We start from the raw sequence: 21,045 nt of genomic DNA, 5'->3' as shown, positions 1-21,045 counted from the left end.
TCTTCGTAGAGTTAGCCATACTAAATAGGTCCAAGACTAAGAGTGGTCCACTGGTTCTCCAGGTTCAGGGGTTCAGCTCAGGGCTAACAACCCTGACTGGTAAAAAAAATTGTTACATAAACGACAATGAAGAGTTCTTCTACACCTGGTTGCAATGGTATTCCTGAGTCTCCAACTGGAAGCTGCATGACTGACAGTAGTGAAACCCAAGATGAAGCTATTGTCACAAAGTAGTCCTAAATACCGCCAAAGATGGAGGACCTTTGCCTCTCTCCTGGTGAGACGCTTGATCCTCCTTAGATGGAGAGATGTTGCCCCGCCCACTCATGCGCAATGGCTTAACGACATCATGGCCTGCTTGGACCTCGAAAAAATCCATTATTCAGTTCTTAATTCGGATCTAAAGTTCCATAAGGTCTGGGGACCTTTTATCGAGTACTTTCATAACCTTCCTCTTGACTAGGGTTTTTTTCCCCCGTTTTTTTTCTCTTCTTTTCGGTCCCTTGCTTTCAGCTCCTTTTTTTTTCTGGTAGTAGGCATTATTATCCTCTGTTGCTAAGTGTATTCACAGTCTGGGAGTTTGACTGTCCGGACTTATACTCTTTATACTGTGTGGTGGTTGGTCTGGAGTTGTTGTTTTTTTCTTGTGTTGTGGGGCTTGGGGAGGACACTAAGCTCACTTGCCTTTAATTTAGGTGCTTTTTTGTTAAATTCTCTTCCTTTGTAGCATATTGTTATTGTATGCTTAATCTTGCACTGTATTAATGCTCCTCATTGGGATTTGGGGTTTTTAATTTTGTAAAATGTTTTGAAAAACTAATAAAAAAAATTTTAAAAAAAAGATGGAGGACCTTCATTGCTGCCCTAAATGTCAACGGTATAATGGGCAGTAAGTTGAATATTTAAAGTTTTGTAACATACAATGCCTGGATGAATTATTGTAATGAAACAATAATCCTGAAAGTACCAACGTGCAGATACAGATTGAGTACACCTTATCTGAAATTCCAAAATCTGAAAACCTCCAAAATCCAAATCTTTGAGCGCTGACATGACATCACAAATGAAAAATTCCACAAGGCACTTGGAAGGTTCTCAGGTGATGCAAACATCACTGAGCACCACAGACAACTGAGAAATGACCTCACATATGAGCAGACGTTAATGAAAAATAGAAAAACACTGCATAAAGTGAAAAATGATCTCGACCATGTTCTGAAAAAGTGGATTCATCAGCGTCAGAGTAAACATATGGTGCTTAATGGTATGCTGATCATGAAACAAGCAAAGACCTATCACAATTGTTTTCAAAGGTAATTGTTATATGCACAAAATTATTAAAAACATAAAACTAGACCCTGTGGACAGGGAAGCTGTTTGAAATAGATGGTGGATATGAAGCCAACCACAATGCTGTAACCTGGGAACAGATGTGGCGAGGATGGTTTTTCAACTGACAGTCTGTGGAGGACTCAGTTCCATCATCTCAGACTATGCTCCAACTGCGGACTGTTCACTCTGTGAGCCTTGCACCAGCTTTACATAAGCTGTATATGTAATATAAATGAATTTTGTATTTATAGACTTGGGGCCCCATCCCTAAGGTATCTCAAAATATAGACACAATTATTCCAAAATCTGAAGAAATCCAAAACACCTCTGATTCCAAGCATTTCAGATAAGGGATGCTCAACTGTACTAACAATAAATGATTAGCACAATGGATGAAAACATTACATATCCAAAAAAACTAATTAAAAGGAGCAAAAAAAAGCAACTTGCAAAATTAAATTTGAATATGATGTAACAGTGAAAATCTAAATCTTTATGTGCCTCTATGAAAACTTGAAGTAGGTGTTAAATCTCAAGCATACTTAAAAGTTCTGGTAAGAAGTAGATGATATCATCCATTGGTAATAGTTCCACCCTATCTATAATCCAGCAGTCTTCATGCAACAATGAATGGTGTTAATTTGAGGCTTGCATTCACATTTAAGTATATTTCTCACAACCAAGACTTGCAGGAGAAACTGAGTAGACAGATATCAAATACTAAATTTGCTCACTGAGGAAAGATTTCAAAAACAAACTGAGCAGCTGGGTAGGAAAAGTAGTAATATTTTGCTTGGATTCAAGAATGTATTGAAGGATTGATCCAACAAATTCAGTAAATGTTGTCAGATCTTTGCAGCTCTCCACAGGTGTGCTTGTGGTCCACTGGGAAGTACATGTTTGACCCAATATCATTTAGATACCCATATTACTTGCTTCAACAATCAAATGTTTGGCAACAAATGTAATTGTTGCTGCTATCCTAACAAGTGGTTAATATATCCAGAGACACAAGAGACTGCAGATGCTGAAATCTAGAGCAACAATGTGCTGGAGGACAATTCTCTTCTCTCTCTCCATCTTCCCCAAATATTCATTTTTGGGATCTGGTAGCACCACATGGAACAGCATTTATTGCCCTTCTCTAAGCACCTCTGGGCAAGTGTTTATAAAACGGAGTGGCTTTAGGTCATTTCAGGAAACACTGAAAACCAACCATATGCGGTGGGTTTAAGGTCACATGTAAGCCAGACCAGACCAGACAGAATTCCTCCCCCTGAAGCACATTGGTGAATGGGTGTTTACAAAAGAACTTCAATATATTACTCCTCTATACATAGGGAAGACAAACACACTTTTTAGAAACATCGAAAATCTACAACACAATACAGGCCCTTCGTCCCACAAAGCTGTGCCAAACATGTCCTAACCTTAGAAAGGACCTAGGGTTACCCATAGCCCTCTATTTTTCTGAGCTTCATGCATCTGTCCAGGAGTCTTTAAAAGACCCTATCGTATCCGTCTCCATCACTGTCGCTGGCAGCCTATTCCACGCACTCACCACCACTCACTGTGTAAAAAACTTACCCCTGATATCTCCTCTGTACCTACTTCCAAGCACCTTAAAACTGTGCCCTCTCATGCTAGCCATTTCAGCCCTGGGAAAAAGCCTCTGACTATCCACATGATCAATGCCTCTCATCATCTTATACACCTCTCATCCTCTGTCGCTCCGTGGAAAAACGAACAAGTTCACTCAACCTATTCTCATAAGGCATGCTCCCCAATCCAGGCAACATCCTTGTAAATCTCCTCTGTACCCTTTCTATGATTTCCACATCCTTCCAGTAATGAGATGACCAGAACTGAGCACAGTACTCCAAGTGGGGTCTGACCAAGGTCCTATATAGCTGTAACATTACCTCTTAGCTCCTAAACTCAATCCCATGACTGATAAAGGCCAATGCACCATATGCGTTCTTAACCACAGAATCAACTTGCTCAGAAGCTTTGAGTGTCTAATGGACTCGGACCTCAAGATCCCTCTGAACCTCTACACTGCCAAGAGTATTAATACTGTATTCTGCCATCATATTTGACCTACCAAAATGAACCATCTCACTTATCTGGGTTGAACTCCATCTGCCACTTTTCAGACCCTTTTTGCATCCTATCAATGTCCCGTTGTAACCTCTGATAGCCTTCCACACTATCCACAACACCCCCAACCTTTGTGCCATCAGCAAATTTACTAATCCATCCCTCCACTTCCTCATCCAGATCATTTATAAAAATCACGAAAAGTAGGGGTCCTAAAATAGATCCCTAAGGCACACCACTGGTCACCGACCTCCATGTAGAATATGACCTGTCTACAATCACTCTTTGCCTTCTGCGGGCAAGCCAGTTCTGGACCCCCAAAGCAATGTCCCCTTAGATCCCATGCTTCCTTACTTTCTCAATAAGCCTTGCATGGGGTACCTTGTCAAAAGCCTTGCTGAAATCCATATACACCATATCTACTGCTCTATCTTCAATGTGTTTAGTCACATCCTCAAAAAAGCTCAAATCAGGCTTGTAAGGCACAACCTGCATTTCACAGAGTATTGTTTTTAAAAGTATGGAGGCAGAATGCATTTTATCCTACTGTTTTAACAAAAATAGTGGCTTCCTCTTCCACCTTACATTTGTCCCAACCACTAACCTTACCTAGTGCAGCTGTATGTAGGATCTTTATCATTCTGCCTCTCAGCCTAGATCTCTTTTTGCCCTTTTGGAAAAATCTGTATCAATTTCCCAGTTTCTCTACTCTTCCCCATAGTTAGTCAGTTACTTCCTGTTTTCTGACTCAATTTTTCTATTTGTGAATGGCTTCCTTCTGCAAAGCACCTTAGAGAAATGTTTCTGACCTACATGTTACTGATTGCTTTTAGCTGGAAACAACATTTCTGTAATCAATATAGTTTGTACTCTTGGACAACATCCACACCAGTACTTCCAAGAAGTCTTTTTTTTTCATAATCATGCTTCCCTTACATTATACTTGGTTCTCAATCTTGTATTCCTCACGTTTCTGCTCTGAACCACCTTCTCCCCCAGAGCAGTAGGGTTACCCTGCCTCCACCTTTCATTCAACCAGTTGGCACAATGAAGCCTTTTGATGTATTGCTACCCCCAGCAACACCTTCCTCTCCTCTCTCAGCACGCTGAACAGATTGCTACCCTTGTGATTCTTTTTGATTCTGAAACCTATCTCCACCAATATCCAATCAGCTTTTCAGCAGAAGTAGAAAAACATTACTAATTTTTGAAAAAATTCAATATATCCTGCACTATTCTCACTCATCACTTCCCAATCACTCAAAAGCTAGATGCAATTTATAGTGGTCAATTAACTTAACAACTGACAGGTCTTTGGTATACATCAAGAAGCCAGAGTCCTGATGTCACAGGAAGAATGTGCAAGCACTATACACACAACATCTAATGTCAAAGACCAGTCTCCAAGAGACCCAAGTCTCTTCTAGACTAATCCAAGTATATTATAATAATTGATTTTTCCTAAATATTTTATACAAAAAAAGGTTGCATTTCAAAAGCTTTTATTAATATACAAACACTGAAGTAACAAGCAAAAACAATGCAGTAATATTCTCTATTCATTTCAGAAAATCTTATTATGCCATGAAAACTAACCAAAGGCTTCTAAATTATACATACCAAGAGAGGTAACAAAGTGTTCATGTGCATTCAGGGTCTTCATGCACCGTTTGTTCTTGTAATCCCAGACTCTAATAGTTTTGTCATCAGCACAGCTCACAATAAACTTTCCTCCAGGATGAAACAGGGTACCACGTACCCAGTTATCATGGCCAACCTATGTTTAATAGAAACATCATTAGATGATTTACCACTTTGAAATCTACCAACACACTGCTAGGACTATCTCTTATGAATGACCATAGACAAAATCTGTTGGTACACAAAAGGAGGATTTATATCTTATTCCATTTGTGATTTTTTTAACCTTTTGAACTGGAGGTAGTGTGCACCATTTACTTTAAAAGTAATGTAACTTAAACTTTTCTAATATGAACTTATGATCATAATTGCGCTTGTTCAAGAAAGCATCCTAAGATATGTGAAACTAATAAAAATTCAATAAAAATGAAGCTAATCACAGGTTATTCAACAAGGACGAAAACAGAATACCAAAAAAAACCAAACAGATCCTGAACTTACCTGCTAACTATATATAAATATTTCAATGAAAAGTTTATTTATTTTGACTGATGACACCTACTCACCAGTGTCATAAGGCACATTCCAATGCTAATATCCCACATCTTAATTGTCTTGTCTCTGGATCCTGACAGGAGGAAAGGTCCAGGCTTGCCACTCTTTTTAGTCTAGAAATGGTAGGAATTGAAGGTGTTACAGAAAGCAGAATGTCTTATTAGTTCAACAATATATTTGCAAAATTATATTACTGGCCAAATTTACTTTTCAGATGACCCTACTTACACCAAGGATAAATACTTTCTATTTGTCATATTAGGCAAGGTTAAGTAGTCAACTGAATGGCATGCCTTCATAGTTGAGGACAACTGTCTTTCAATGTTATCTGCAAATTTGAAGATGACTGACAAGATCAATAGGGATCATCTAGTGCTGAGGAATCTAGGAGGTGATCCAGGGCTATTGAACTGAGCCCAATTAGTGTTTTGTTGTTTGCACTTTCATTTTCTGCTGTTGTATGGTTTCAAAATGTAACAGGCTCTCAGTTCATATCAACTAAATGTATATAGGGACATGTATTATTTGCAGTTTTTTTGTTTTAATCCATATGTTTGCACAGCTATTAATGATCACATTTGTGCTTAGCAAAACATATATACAAGCCTCCTTACAAAGTGTATACAGCAGGTAATCCTTGTGTTAAGAAGTGAGAGTTGAGGGGGGTTGAGCATTTCTGAAAGAACTGTCCATATTTATGGAACATAAATCTGTGTTGTCTGCACATGCATCAAGAAACATGATGCAACTATATTGTGTTGGTTTATTTACTTCCCACTCAAAAACACTGAAATTTAATTTTATTTCATTTCTCAAAATTTTGAGTGCCGATTGTGAATTCTGTAAGGTTAAATTTCTGTTACCTAAATGGTAGTATTGTGAGGGTTACTTGTAAAGGCAAAAATGTTCACCAGAAAAAGAACAAGTTCTTAAAAGCTTAAAAAAATTATATAGTCTTTTTAAAAATAGCAAAGTTCTACAATACACAAGATTATCAGCTTCATGGAGAATATCTGCATTCCTCTAACAACTGTAATTTTCAATCAAAGCCATCAGATTGGCTAAACGGCTGATCCAAATGCTTATACTTTACCAAACTGCTACTCTCTCTGCAAGTTACCCTCTGAAGCATTTGAAATACATTTCCTAAATACTGCATAGCCATTCATTTATTGTCACTAAAATTCTGAAACTTCTAATTTTACTATACCGTGGAAGTTCTGTTGCCTTTGTAACCACGGTACTTTAAAGGAAGTGGCTCACCACGACATTCCCAAATTCAATAAGGAATGGGAAATAAATTAGTTTTTCTACTGAGTCCTATATCCCATGAATCAAACAAGTAGGGCATGAAACTATATATTATTATAACAATGACCAACCCCTCCCCCCAAAACTATTAACCCAGGCGGAAAATAACAGCTTACATAAATGTGAAATTTAACTCGCAAAAACGAACAAAAATCTAAAATTAACTTCTTATACACACCCTAAATGGAAGAAGCAATTCAGCTAACAATGTGAAAGGGTGATACCCACAGTGGGAGTCATAACATATTCATTGACAGGAATAAAATGCACAGAGCAATCAGATGCACAACTATAAAAAGGATCTCAATTGAATTACTCTCGAATCCTTTGTGAATCAAATCTTATTGCATATCAACGTGATTTTGTTTGCAATTCTAGAATGGGGAAATTAAAACATTATTTGATTCTGATTTTTTAGAAGCAAAACAGCAAACTTTATATCTTAATTAGATTTTACACAAAGAGTGCTTCAAAACAAGCATACAGGGGGGGTATGAAGGAGCATTAAATTAAGAATGCAGTGAGAGAGGTTAAAAGAACAAGATCTCTGTAGCTGAATATACGGTTCTGATAGTATGTTGTGTATAAGTGGGCTTGCTTGGGAGTCCAGACTCAAAAGAAACACTGGGGTGGGGAGGTGGGGAAGGTGAGTGTGGTCAATTTTTACTGAACATTGCATGTAATATATTACAGGCATATTTTTTTTCTCAAATCAATACAAAAATTGGTAATCAATGCTAAAAGCAGGTTTTGTTATACATTCACCATTGCTAGACATGTGGTGATATAATTCTCAAAATGTAGTCTCCTTATTGTAAGATTTTCATATTAATACCAAAGATACTTTGAAAGCACAAGTACTCTGCACTAGATCAAGTTCTCCCACAAAGAGCCAAGGGTTACCATTTATAGAACTTTCAACATAGCAAAATGTCCTGGGTGCTTTATTTCAGCATTCAGAACAGAAAATGTGTCATCTGGAAAAAAGAACTGAGTAAATGTTTGTTTTTGAGATTAAAACCAAGGTCTTTGGGTGTATTTAAGGCAGAGCTTGATAGGTTCTTGATTGGACATGACATCAAAGGTTACGGGGAGAAGGCCAGGAAGTGGGGCTGAGGAGGGGGAGAAAAAGGATCAGCCATGATTGAATGGCAGAACAGACTCAATGGGCCAAATGGTCTAATTCTGCTTCTATGTCTTAATGATCTTCAAGGAGGATGCAGAGGTAGAGATGATGAAATGTTTGTATAAGAAATTCTAGACCTCAGCTTTGGCACCAGGAAGAACAGCCATCGGATGAGGAGCAAACAAGTTCATGACAGAAATATAACAGAAACTTTTACATTGAAGGAGCTTAAAAAAATGGATAGAGCTGAATTCATGGATTAACTTGAAAACAAAGATAAGACTTTTAAAAATACACATCCAATGAGGAACCGACACAAGTTAAGCTAGCAAGGGTGATTTATAAATAGAAAAGTGCAAGTTTTGGAGGTCTACACGTTTGTTGTGGTTTGGTGGCTTGTGTTCCTAAATGACCCAGAGAGCTATGTTTTATGCTTTGGCTGTTGGTTGGATCACCCATGCCAAACAGGTCAAATGGTAGAGGCCTGACCAAGAGTAGTCTACCAGTTCAGCTCAGGGCTAACAACCCTGACTGGCCAAACAAAACTGTTACGGAAACAGCAATAAAGAATCCTTCTGCATCTGTGTGCGATGGTATACTGGCCAAGGACAGACCTGGCAGACCTTCATTGCTGCCCTAAATGCCAGCAGGTGTAATGGGAAGTACACATTTAGAGTAAAATAAAGAAAGCCAGTTCCAAACATATTGAAATAGCCAAAGTGATAAACCATAGATGAAACCTTCTGCAGCTGATAACCGGAGGCAAGCAAGAATCTTTCTGATGGCACAGATGCATGGACACATCAGCAGCCATGACAGCTAAATTCAAATAGTCTGGCACAGTTTCACCATTAGGGTGTGAGTTGAATCACTGGCTGATGGAGAGATTGTGATGGAACTTCAGTATTCCCAATGTTTAGGTGGGAATACTTCCATGATCTATACTCAGTAAGCAATTGGGAGAAATTGAGAGGTCAATAGCAATGAACCTTGATGCTGCTAGCATTCTAGTGGAAAATTAAGCTGTGAATTCAAATTATGTTGCTGAGAAAATGGGAAATATAGGAGTGCACAGTATTTTTCTCAGTGAAAAGAAATAAAACCTAGAGGGCATAAGGGGAGAGGATTTCAAAAGGGACCTGATGGGCACTTAATGCAGAGAGTGATAGGTATATGAAATGAGTTGTCTGAGTAAGTGGTTTAGGCAGGTACATCAATAGAAAAGTATTATGAAAATATAGGCCAAAACTCAGGCACATGGAATTAATTTAGATGGGCTTCATGACCAGCATGGCTAAGTTGGGCCAAAAGAAACGGGTTCTATGCTGTATTACACTATGATTCTATGATGTGGGCGATCATTCAATGGCAAAGTCTCCCGGCTTTGACACCTCAGATTCAGGTTCAATGCCAATCCTTAAATTACAACCAATATATTAAGGAAGCAATTTTATTAATTATCGAGAAAAATAATCAGTTAACAGCAATAGAAAATCATCCTTTAGACATTTCCTCAGGGGCATTCTACTGATATTCAACCTTCGGGAAACTCCTTTGTCAATCAACCTTCTGAAATTATGGCCAGAAGAACCACTGGGGAAATTTGCAACATTTAAGCGCCTCCACACACTCATTAAAAAACTATTAAGAATACTAAGGTAGACGTTAATCAGAAAATGAAGCACAAGTCAACAGCATTTCAATTACATAATCACGATTTCATTAACAAAACTTAAAAATTCAAATTCTGTTAAAAGCTATTTTAAATATTCAAAAGTTTATTATGCTATAAGGTTCATATTACTAAGCAGATCAAATATGGCCAGCTTCCCATATTAAATAATGAAACCTAGAATGAGCAATCAAAATTCCATATTTTCATATGTTGTAGTTTTTAAAGACTGCATTACTCTCCAAATTTTCCAATTGTTGTTGTGGGAAGCTCAAGGAAGCTTTTTATTGTGTCTAGGCTTAATCATACAAGAAGATTTACTTCAGTGTTGGAGGTCATTTGCTGCCAATCACACTGACCTTTGATTACCTTTGGGCAAAACAGCATGTAACTGCATTCTACTTCAAATTATGGCTTAACAAAACAGTAGTGTCAAAAGGATCTGATGGAGAAGACCTTTCACAAAAAGCCTATTAATTTTGGGTTGATTTCATTAACACTTATCATTTAACACTGATCAATCAAATAAAGAAACAACCTGAGAGTAACCTTCTGCTGCATTGAATGAGTTTCATTTCTTTCAACTCTGCTAAGAATTGATTTGGGAGCATAATTAAATTTTCAGAGTTCAACGCAAACTGACGGTAGCCAAACAGTATAAAGACAGACTAGCATAGGTGGCAGGTGAGAATGTTAAACTGATGCATACCTTATACTATACTGGACCCAAATGGCAGGATGTGTTCACATTAACAACACAAACTGAATCAACACTGGGTCATTATGTATAAAAACATACATTATGGACACGACTGCTTTGTCAAGAACCCAAGTGTAAACCCTTGCCTTCAGCAATGCTGTGCCATGTAGCATCAAGAATTTGGCCCAAATGTCTGCCCTCTACTGGTGTCCTCAAAGCAATGAGTCACCTGCATCCCAGGGTGGAAAGACTATCAGTGGCTGGTGTTGTGCATACTGAGGAGTGTGTCCAACCACACAGCACTGAGATATGTGACTTGGGACTGTGCTATGGCAGGCATGGTTTGGACAGCAGTTGGTCTTATTCGGAGACCATCTGGATCCTACAGCTTCTTTCATTTGTTGGATGTGGTGAAAGTTACTGTCACCTCTTGTGTTACATTGCTCCATAGCCCAAATATTTTCCCTTGTACTGTCCTCAAAACATGAAGCTATCTCTAGGCAGGTGAGAACTGTATAGTCAAACAAAGAGGGTAGAGAGCACATGAACATCTATCATCACATCAAATAGAAGATGACAAGAGAAAACGGCAAGGGGCTGGAAAGCGTGCCTGGCAGCAGCTTGGAGGACAAGGCAACCTCAAAAGGACTAAAAATAGTCAGAGAGCAGAAGTTCATGCCAAGCTCCCTGTACAAGAGTGCACAGTGCATGTACCCTTAGTTAAGCACTTGGGGTGGCATTGCAGGGCTCTAGTGTATCTGCCTTCTGTACCATTTGCCTGAGAGTTAGTCTGAGGATCCAATGTGGTTGACCAGGGAAGTCAAAGAAATCATAAAAGCAAAAAAACAAAGGCATATAAAATAGCAGAAATTAGTGGGAGTTAGAGGATTGGGAAGCTTTTAAAAACCAACAGAAGGATACTAAGAAACCAATAAGGAGAGGAAAGATGAAATATGAAGTTAAGCTAGACAATAATATAAAAGATACACGTTTCCCCCCCACCTCAGATAAATAAAGAATAAAAGAGTGGTCATTGGACCTTGAAAAAAGATGCTGGAGAGGTAGTAATGGGAAACATTTAAAGAAATAGTGCAAGAACCGAATAAGTATTTTGCACCAGTTTTCACTGTGGCAGACACCAACAGTATGCCAGAAATTCCAGTGAGTCAGGACAAAAGTGTTGTTGCTATTACTAAAGTGAAGGTGCTCGGGAAGCTGAAAGGTCTGAATGTAGACAAGTCACCTGGACCAGATGGACTACACCCCAGGGTTCTGAAAGAGGGAGCTTACGAGGCTGTGAAGGCATTAATAATGATCTTTCAATAATCACCAGATACTTGAATGGTTTCAGAGGACTGGAAAATTGCAAATGTCACTTCATTCTTTAATGAAGGGAGGGAGGCATAAAACAGGAAATTATAGGCCAGTTGGCTTCACTCTAGTGGTTGGCAAGATGTTAGAATTAATTATTGAGGATAAGGTTTCGGTGTACTTGGAAACATGCTAATGTAGGCTAAATATAGCATGGTTTTCTTGAGGGGAAATCTTGCCTGACAAATCTGTAGGAATTCTTTGAGGAAATAGTCAGGGGTTCATACAGGTGGTTCTGTGGACGCAGGGAAGAAACTCAGATGGTAGTTTGTCTCCCAGGTGCCAGGGTCTGGGATGTTTCTGATCACGTCCAAGATATCCTGTGGTGGGAGGGAGAACAGCCAGAGGTCGTGGTACATATTGGCACCAATGACGTAGGTAGGAAAAGGGAAGAGGTCCTAAAAGACTACAGGGAATTAGGAAGGAAGTTGAAAAGCAGGACCTCAAAGGTAGTAGTCTCGGGATTGGAGCGGGGGCAGGGATTCAGATTTCTGGATCATTGGGACCTCTTTTGGGGTGGGTGTGACCTGTACAAAAAAGACGGGTTGCACTTGAATCCCAGGGGGACCAATATCCTGGTGGGCAGTTTTGATAGAGCTGTTGGGGAGGGTTTAAACTAGTTTGGCGGGGGGTGGGAATCAGAATGTGAATGCAGGGATTAAGGTAGAAGGACAAGGGCATGATGCTAAGAGTTCTGAGTTGATGAGGAAGGACAGGCAGGGGACAGAACATAATTGTAGCCAGTTAAAGGGGTTGAAATGTGTCTATTTCAATGCTAGGAGTATTAGAAACAAGGAGGATGAACTTGGAATAGTACTTGGAACTACGATGTTGTGGCCATTACTGAAACTTGGTTGGAGGAAGGGCAGGATTGGATGATGCAGGTCCCAGGGTCCAGGTGTTTTAAAAGGAATAGGATGGGAGGTAGAAAAGGGGAGGGGTAGTGGCATTGCTGGTCAGGGATAGTATCACGGCTTTAGAAAGGGAGGACACTGCAGAAGGAGTGTCCACAGAGTCAGTCTGGGTGGAAGTCAGAAATAGGAAGGGATCAATCACTGTGCTGGGAGTAGTCTATAGGCCCCCAAATAGCCCTCAGGACACCAGGGAGCAGATAAGCAGGCAGATTTTAGAATGGTGCAGGAAATACAGGGTAGTAGTTACGGGTGATTTCAACTTCCCTCATATTGACTGGCACCTCCTGAGTGCAAAGGGGATAGATGGGGCTGAATTTGTCAGGTGTGTTCAAGAAGGATTCCTGACACAGTATGTGGACCGGCTGACGAGAGGAGAGGCTATACTGAATCTAGTTCTGGGTAATGAACCTGGTCAGGTGACAGACCTCTTGGTGGGGGAGCATTTTGGTGAGTGACCAACTCCCTTAGCTTCAGCATAGCTATGGAAAGGGATAAAATCAGATGAAATGTTAAAGTGCATAACTGGGGAAGGGCTAACTTTGAAGGGATGAGGCAGGAACTAGCGAGAATAAATTGGAAACAGATGTTCAAAGGGGAAAGCACATAAGTAATGTGGGAAAAGTTTAGGGACCACTTGAGCTGGGTTCAGGATAGGGTTGTCCCACTGAGGCAAGGAAAAAATGGTAGGAAAAGGGAACTGTGGCTGACGAAACATGTGAGGCAACTCGTCAAGAGGAAAAAGGAAGCATATGTTAGATATAAGAAGCAGGAAGTAGGAGGGGCTTATGAGAAATATAGGGTTGCCAGGAAGGAGCTAAAGAAAGGACTTAGGAGAGCTCAAAGGGGGCATGAGAAGGCCTTGGCATGTAGGATTAAGGAGAACCCCAAGGCGTTCTATGCGCATATGAAGAATAGGAGGATGATGATGAGAATGAAGGTGGGACCACTAAAGGATAAAGAGGGCAACATGTGCCTTGAAGTGGAGGAGGTTGGGGAGGTCCTAAATGAATACTTTGCTTCAGTATTCACAAGTGAAAAGGATCTTGATCAGGATGAGGTCGAAGTAGAGCGGACCTGTGTACTGGACAATGAGGAGATTAAGGAATTAGTAGTGCTGTATCTGATACACCCCAGGTTGTTGTGGGAATTGAGAGAAGAGATCGCAGGAGCATTAGCTATGGTCTTTGAATCTCTTTGGCTGCAGGTGAAGTGCTGGAGGACTGGAGAATGGCAAAGGCAGTTTCCTTGTTTGAAAAAGGTAATAGGGAGAAACCTGGGAACTATAGACCGGTGAGTCTTACGTCGGTGGTATGCAAACTACTGGAAAGCATTCTTAAGGATAGGATCTATGAGCATTTGGAGAAGTACAGTCTACTCATGGATAGTCAACATGGCTTTGTGAAGGGAAGATCGTGCCTCATGAGCCTGATTGAGTTTTTTGAAGAGGTAACAAAAGACATTGATGAGGGTAGGGCAGTGGATGTGGTCTACATGGACTTTAGCAAAGCATTTGACAAGGTCCCTTATGAGAGATTCATCCAGAAAGTCATGAGGCATGGGATAAGTGGAAACTTGTCTGTTTGTATAACAAATTGGCTTAAAGGAAGAAAGCAGAGGGTAGTTGTGGAAGGAAAGTACTCTGCCTGGAGGTCAGTGACTAGTGGTGTGCCGTAGGGATCTATCCTGGGACCCCTGCTATTTGTGATTTTTATAAATGACCTGGATGTAGAGGCGGAAGGATGGGTGAGTAAGTTTGCGGATGACACGAAGATTGGAGGAGTTGTGGATGGAGCTGCAGGTTGTCGAAGGTTACAAGAAGATATAGACAGGCTGTAGAGTTGGGCAGAAAAATGGCAGATGGAGTTCAATCCAGACAAGTGTGAGGCAATGCATTTTGGAAGGACAAACTAGAAGACTGAGTACAGGATTAATGGTCAGTTACTTAAGAGTGTGGATGAACAAAGGGACCTTGGGGTTCAAATCCATACATCCCTCAAGGTCGCTGCACAGGCACATGGATGAAAGAAAAATGGAGGGTTATGGGGTAGTGTGGGTTTAGTACTTTTTTTTAAGGATTATATGGGTCGGCACAATATGGAGGGCTGAAGGGCCTGTACTGTGCTGTAGTGTTCTATGGTTCTAAATATCAGGCAGGATGGACAAGGGAGAACCAGCTGATGTTTACTTGGATTTTCAGAAGGCCTTTGATAAAGCATGGAACATGAGACTGCTAAAAAAGATAGGAGCACACAGTATTACAGGAAACATATTAGCATGGACATAACTGGCTAACTGGCAGGAGGCAGAGTGTGAATAAAGGGGGCTCACTCAGATTGGCTGTCAGTGACTAGTGGTGTTCCACAGGCAGTGTTGGGTCTGTTACTTTTTACATTATATGTTAAAGATCTGAATGAAGGGTTTGTAGCCAAGTTTGCAGATTTTACAAAGATAGATGGAGGGGCAGGTAGTGTTGAGGAAATAAAGTCCCTATAGAAGGACTTGGACAGATTGGAGAATGGACAAAGTGACAGATGGAATGCAGTACAGGGAAGTGTATGGTCATGCACTTTAATAGAAGGAATGAAGACAGACTACTTTCTAAAAGGGGAGCGAATTCAGAAGCCAGAGGTGCAAAGGGACTTGGAAGTTATCGTGGACAATTCCCTCAAGGTTAATTTGCAGGCTGAATTGGTAGCAAGGAAGATAAATGCAACGCTAGCATTCATTTTAAGAGGACTAGCTTTATAAGGCATTATAAGTTAGGACCAGAGGGCACTGCCTCAGAATGAAGGGCATCCCTTTGGATTAGAGATGAGGAGGAGTTTCTTTGCCAGAGGTTGGCGAATCTGTGGAATTCATGCCACATTTAGCTATGGAAGGCAAGTCATTGGGTATATTTAAAGTGGAGGTTGATAGGTTCTTGATTAGTAAGAGTATCAAAGGTTACGAGGGGAAGGCAAGAGAATGGGGTTGAGAGGAATAATAAATCAGTCAATAGAACGATGGAGCAGACTCGATGGGCTGTACAACCTAACTCTGCTCCTTTGTCTTATGCTCTTAAAAGTAATTGCAATGTAAGACATGTATTAACTAACAAATGTGAATTTAAATAGAAAATTTTAGTCTCTTAATTTATCTTGCCTCAGATCCTGTTGCTTCCAAAATGGTTGGGTAGGAGCTCTCTGGTGCCCAGGAAATGCATTCTACAACATGTTCATGCTCTCGAAGTTCAGCTTTACATTCCTTTGTTGCTACCACCCATACGCGCACTGTCTGATCATTGGAACAGCTGGCCAGAAGAGTTCCATCTTGATTGGGTCGAACCATGCGCACCCATTCTCTATGTCCCGTGAAAGTCTTCACGCAGTAACTATTTGTGTAAAAATAAAATTATCCATTACCATTTTTTGTCAAGGATTATAGTGGTTGAAAAGAAAATCTCTTTTACAAGCCTCTTATCAATAACTTGCTTGAATTTAGAGAAGAAGGATCTCTTCAATTCTGTCACTTACATTCCAATACTAAGCAAATTCTTATCAACTAAATACAGTCATAAGTCCTAAGCTATCAAAGTTGTACTGAATTACTGCACATAAGATTACACAAGGCTGCAACTTACAAGTGCATGATTGAAATTGTTAAAATCACTTGCATTTAATTTAGGATTCTCTAAAACTAAAGGAAATGTTAAGGTTCAGATGGCATAGGTTTGTTGAAGAAAGGATATTGGTCATTATTAGAGTAGAAATATGCACTGCAATGTAGCACGATGTAAACTTTAATATCCATAACCAGCAGCTAAGGAGATAACATACAATGTCAATAACATCAATGCCTGAAACGTCAACTGTTTGTTCAATGTCTGTCTGGCATTTTGTTTGAGTGTTGTCTATATCATCACCAACTTAAAAAAATACAGTTGGCATCATGACCTCACCACTTTTGGCTTTGCAAATTGCTACAGATACATCTATAACAGGAAAAATAATAAAATTTTAGAAGCTGCATGGTATAAAGTTTTCTAGCCAAATAACTGAAAAGAGAATATTAAAGGAGGCGGTCACTTGTCTCATAAGGAAATGACTGGCTTACAAGTAGAGCAATCAAATCCCTGCCTGCCCTCCACTCCCTATAGTTTTGTACATTTCTCTACTTTAAATCTGTCCATATTTTTCTAAACACAAATGCAATGGACTCATCCCTGATGAAGATGGCAGTTTGTTATCAAAATGCCAGTTAAGATTGATACTTGTACTCAGCTGGAAGCCCGAGAAGAGCTTATTCAATATATATGCTGGGGAAGCACTTTTTGACTTGGCCTCAATTTCTCCATATAGCAAAATGTTCAGTGCCTTAATAAATCACACACTTGGCTAATCACTTCTTTCACACTAGTAATTTTATACTGATGACCTTTAACTCCTCACCATAATGAACCAAACTTTTTCAAATGCTGGAAAACATTAAGCCTCTCCAAACAGCAATGACAGCCGAAACAGTACAAAAGGAGTGGAAACTGCTATGAAATACCAGTAGCTGTCATTCTGCTTCTATTTACACTATAAATGTTAGAGCTTGGATGTTGTTTAGTATTCTATGCTTGTGCTTTCCCAACCGTCTTGGAAGCTGGACTCCTCAGAGTACAAACTTGTGGCAATTCCCCTTTAGTAACAAGAACTTACCCAGTGAACAAGAACAGAGCTCACTTATTTCAAGGCCTGCAAAGGAGAAGGTCTTTTTTTTTTTTTTAAATTATTGAGGCCAGTTAAATATTTTTAAGTGTTCCAATTTTGTTTTCCCCTCTGATTAACTGATTTAATATTTTGAATGATAGAAACTTGTAGTCTTTTGTTATGATATGGCCCTGTCCAACATGTGGTATAAATTCCACATAAGTACCTATCACCCATGAACATAATTTTGAATCAGGATGTATTTAGACAGCATATCAAAAGTGAATCCAAAAGAGGCAAGTATGTTGTTGTCTTTCAAGTTGTTGAATTTGAGAGTGTACTGACAGAGCGTTATAGGCCAGTATCGCAAGTTTGGCAACCAACAATGAAAATGTAATAAAGCAATAGGTTGTGCACAATCAGATACTCAAAGTGCTAGGGACCACTGTGTATAACTGATAATGGCTTAAGTTTACTAATACTATTTCAACTCAATTCTGCATTTACTGTAATACCATATAGGCTGGTATTTTTAGTTTTTAAGTGCAACTTTAAGTATTTGCACATTAGATCTCAAAATCATATTTATGTTAAAAATGATACCCAGATGGAATAAGCATATTAACTCAAAGTTAATCTACTGAATCACTCAACTCAAAGTTAATCTACTGAATCACTCTTTAACTCAGTGTCTGCACATTCGAAAGAAATTAAACTTATATCTATGATATTTTTGAATCAATTAATAGATCAAATAGATTTCACTATTGTGAATCAGAAAAAACTTCAATAACTCTTAATGATATATTTTCCATGGAACAGAGAGCAAAAGGTTATTTTAATAAACACAGAAAGCTACATGCAGCTTTCAGTGAATTTTTGAGGTGCTGAAATTCCATTGGATTCTCTGAATATCTGGGTACAAGGTTTATTTCAGTATATTAAAGGAATTTTACTAAACTTAATTAGAAACACTAGGGTACAAGTGCTTTACAGCAACTTGCATCTATATATTGGCTTTAAGGTAGAAAAAAAATCTCCCAGCAAACTTCATAGGAACCCAATATGCCTAAACTTGTATGTAAGCCTTGGTTGATTTACATTTATGACATAATAAACCAAATATTTGTACATATTTCTACATATAGTTACATATGTTCTACAGTAGAATCGAAAATACATTATGTTAAATTGTTATTAAAAACATACTTACCCAGTCTGGACTTCCCACATTTTCATGGTTTTATCCCTTGAGGCAGACACTATATGATCTCCATTAGGCATGATAGCTACTGATGAAATATTATGATCATGGCCTGAAAATAAATCAGAACTTAAATGAGGATGTACGAAAAAAAATTCAACTAGGATCTGCCTTGAATGTAGATTTATGGTCCCATCAAAAAGCTTTAAACCTTTAACATTGTTGGTTATTTAATAATAATATTTCAAGTAATTGTGTTTATTTTTCCTATTTATAAAATATGATAAAACTGTACCAAATACAAGAGCTATTATTTGAGTATTCCTATTGTCAGAGTGCCCATTTTGATCCTGCAAGTTAATCATGGTAACACTGTCAACATTGCTATTGTTAATCAGCAACAATGCGATTTCTTAATATTCCCATGTGAACACCTCTGGTGGGTATCATACCTGTATGAAGGGGTGAACTTGGTCTGAGGCCCTCCGTTGGTTGAGATCGACCATGAATGTTGCATCCCAGCTGTCTACGTGCAATTCAGTATGCAAGCCAGGGCAGTACGATATGGAGAGCAAGCTGTTGCCCATGCAGTAGGCTCCCCCTCTCCACGCAGCTGATGAATCCAAAGGAACTGCAGAGGCTGATACAGCATGGCACCAGTGGCGCTACAGGAGTTGCCATTCAGTGTTTAACTAAATGTAGGACTACCTTACATACTCAGCTTCTGATTTTTGCTCAGGGTTTATTCTGAACTCTCCCATGAGTGGGTACAGCCACAAGTCAGTGCAGGTTTGAGATCAGAGTTGGACTAAATCCCTATGAGTGTTGTGCATTTGTGGGGGGAAAAGGCTGTAGGTGATGCCAGTGAATAACGCTACCACATGCAACCTTGTCCAGATGGTTCACAAAACGGTTTCTTTTGCTTCTTTTATGTTAACTTTTTCTTTAAAATGTGGTTATGATACTGTTGGAGCCTGTGATCACAGTTTGATGGTGTGTTTTGGGTCCTTTGCTCTCTCTGAGAAGGTTCCAGGAGGTGCGCAGCCTTGAGCCCAAGAAACCTAGAGATGAGGTGTGAGTCCATGATAGATTTGATATCTCATTGATTAAAACATAGAGGAAGATTGAAAATAGAGGCAAGTGCGGAAAGCAAATAAGTGTTCAGCGCCATCTATCAGCCTCTGGCTTGCTGCTGCCGGAGAAGGTGTCTGTGCGTGAAGGTCTCTCTCTCTCTCTCTTGCTCACCCTTTCTTGCTGTTCCCGATTGTAGGCCCCTGCATTTGAATGATTGCTCTCTCTCCCCTTAATGCCAGAGGACGGTGCCAGAGTGAGGTTTAATTGACGTAGTTTGTGGACTGGACTGCAGGTTCACATTGTGATGTGTTTCTGGTTTATGACCGCTTTCTCCATTTCCATTTTTGGGCGACTTTGAATGGGGGGGGGGGGGGGGGGGGGGGGGGGAGAGCTGAGCTGAACAGTAAAAAAGTGTCCTGTGAAGGGTCTTGGCCAAAACATTGACTGTTCATTCTTTTCCATAGATACTGCCTGGCCTGCTGAGTTCCTCCAGCATTTTGCGTGCATTGCTTTGATTTCCAGCATCTGCAGATTTTCTCTTGTTTGTGACTGAGCTGAAATGAATAATGAGGACCCTTCAATTTTATGTTTTTGCTCATCCCTTCTTGCTGCTGTTTGCGCAATTTGTTTTCCCCCGGTGGGGATGGGGTTCAATGCTCTGCTGCTGTTTGCATGATTTGCTATTTTTTTGCGCTGGGGGCAGGGTTTGATGTTTTTCCTTTGAACTGGTTCAACAGTTTTCTTTTGTGGCTGTGGGGAAGACGAATCTCAGGGTTGTACACTGCATAGATACTTTGATAACAAATGTACTTTGATTCCTTTCAATGTACTTGGTAATGCAAGAAAATATCTAACATTACATGTACTTCTCAAAGTTCAAAATAAATTTATCAAAGTACATATATGTCACCATTTACAGCCGAGACTCTTTTTCTTGCAGGCATACTCAATAAATCCATACTAGAATAATAACTATAATAGAATCAATGAAAGACCCCACCGACTGCACATTCAAGCAATATGCAAAAGGCAACTAAATACAAAAAGAAATATAATAAATATCGAGAACACGAAATACGAGTCTTTGAAAGTGAGTCCACTGGATGGGTCAAGTGAAAATGAGTGAATTTATCCCCTTTGGTTCAAGAGCTTTATGGTTGAGGGGTAATAACTGTTTTTGAATCTGGTGGTGCGAATCCTCAGGCTCCTGTACCTTCTTCCTGATGACAGCAGTGAGAAGAGAGCATGATCTGGGTGGTGGGTTCCCTGAAGATGCATGCTGCTTTCCTGTGACAATGCTCAATGTAAATGTGCTCAGTGGTGGAGAGGTTTTTCCCAGTAATGGACTGAGAATACTACTTTTCATAGGATT

The 21,045-nt window shown here is 39.6% G+C and overlaps 1 protein-coding gene across 2 annotated transcripts in view; it reads right to left on the bottom strand.

Annotated features, from left to right (window-relative positions):
- pafah1b1a (platelet-activating factor acetylhydrolase 1b, regulatory subunit 1a) overlaps positions 1–21,045 on the bottom strand; it is a 100,854-nt gene that overhangs the window by 5,071 nt on the left and 74,738 nt on the right. For both annotated transcript variants that reach the window (XM_073053280.1, XM_073053281.1), the window contains 4 exons: positions 18,609–18,711; positions 15,864–16,092; positions 5,640–5,741; positions 5,053–5,209 (listed from right to left, as the gene is read on the bottom strand). In XM_073053280.1, coding sequence (XP_072909381.1) covers positions 5,053–5,209; positions 5,640–5,741; positions 15,864–16,092; positions 18,609–18,711 — 591 coding nt within the window. The remainder of the gene's footprint in view (positions 1–5,052; positions 5,210–5,639; positions 5,742–15,863; positions 16,093–18,608; positions 18,712–21,045) is intronic.

The sequence above is a fragment of the Hemitrygon akajei genome, chromosome 8 (genome assembly GCF_048418815.1).
Source record: "Hemitrygon akajei chromosome 8, sHemAka1.3, whole genome shotgun sequence".
NCBI lineage: Eukaryota > Metazoa > Chordata > Chondrichthyes > Myliobatiformes > Dasyatidae > Hemitrygon > Hemitrygon akajei.
This window is presented reverse-complemented; position numbering and strand designations above follow the sequence as displayed.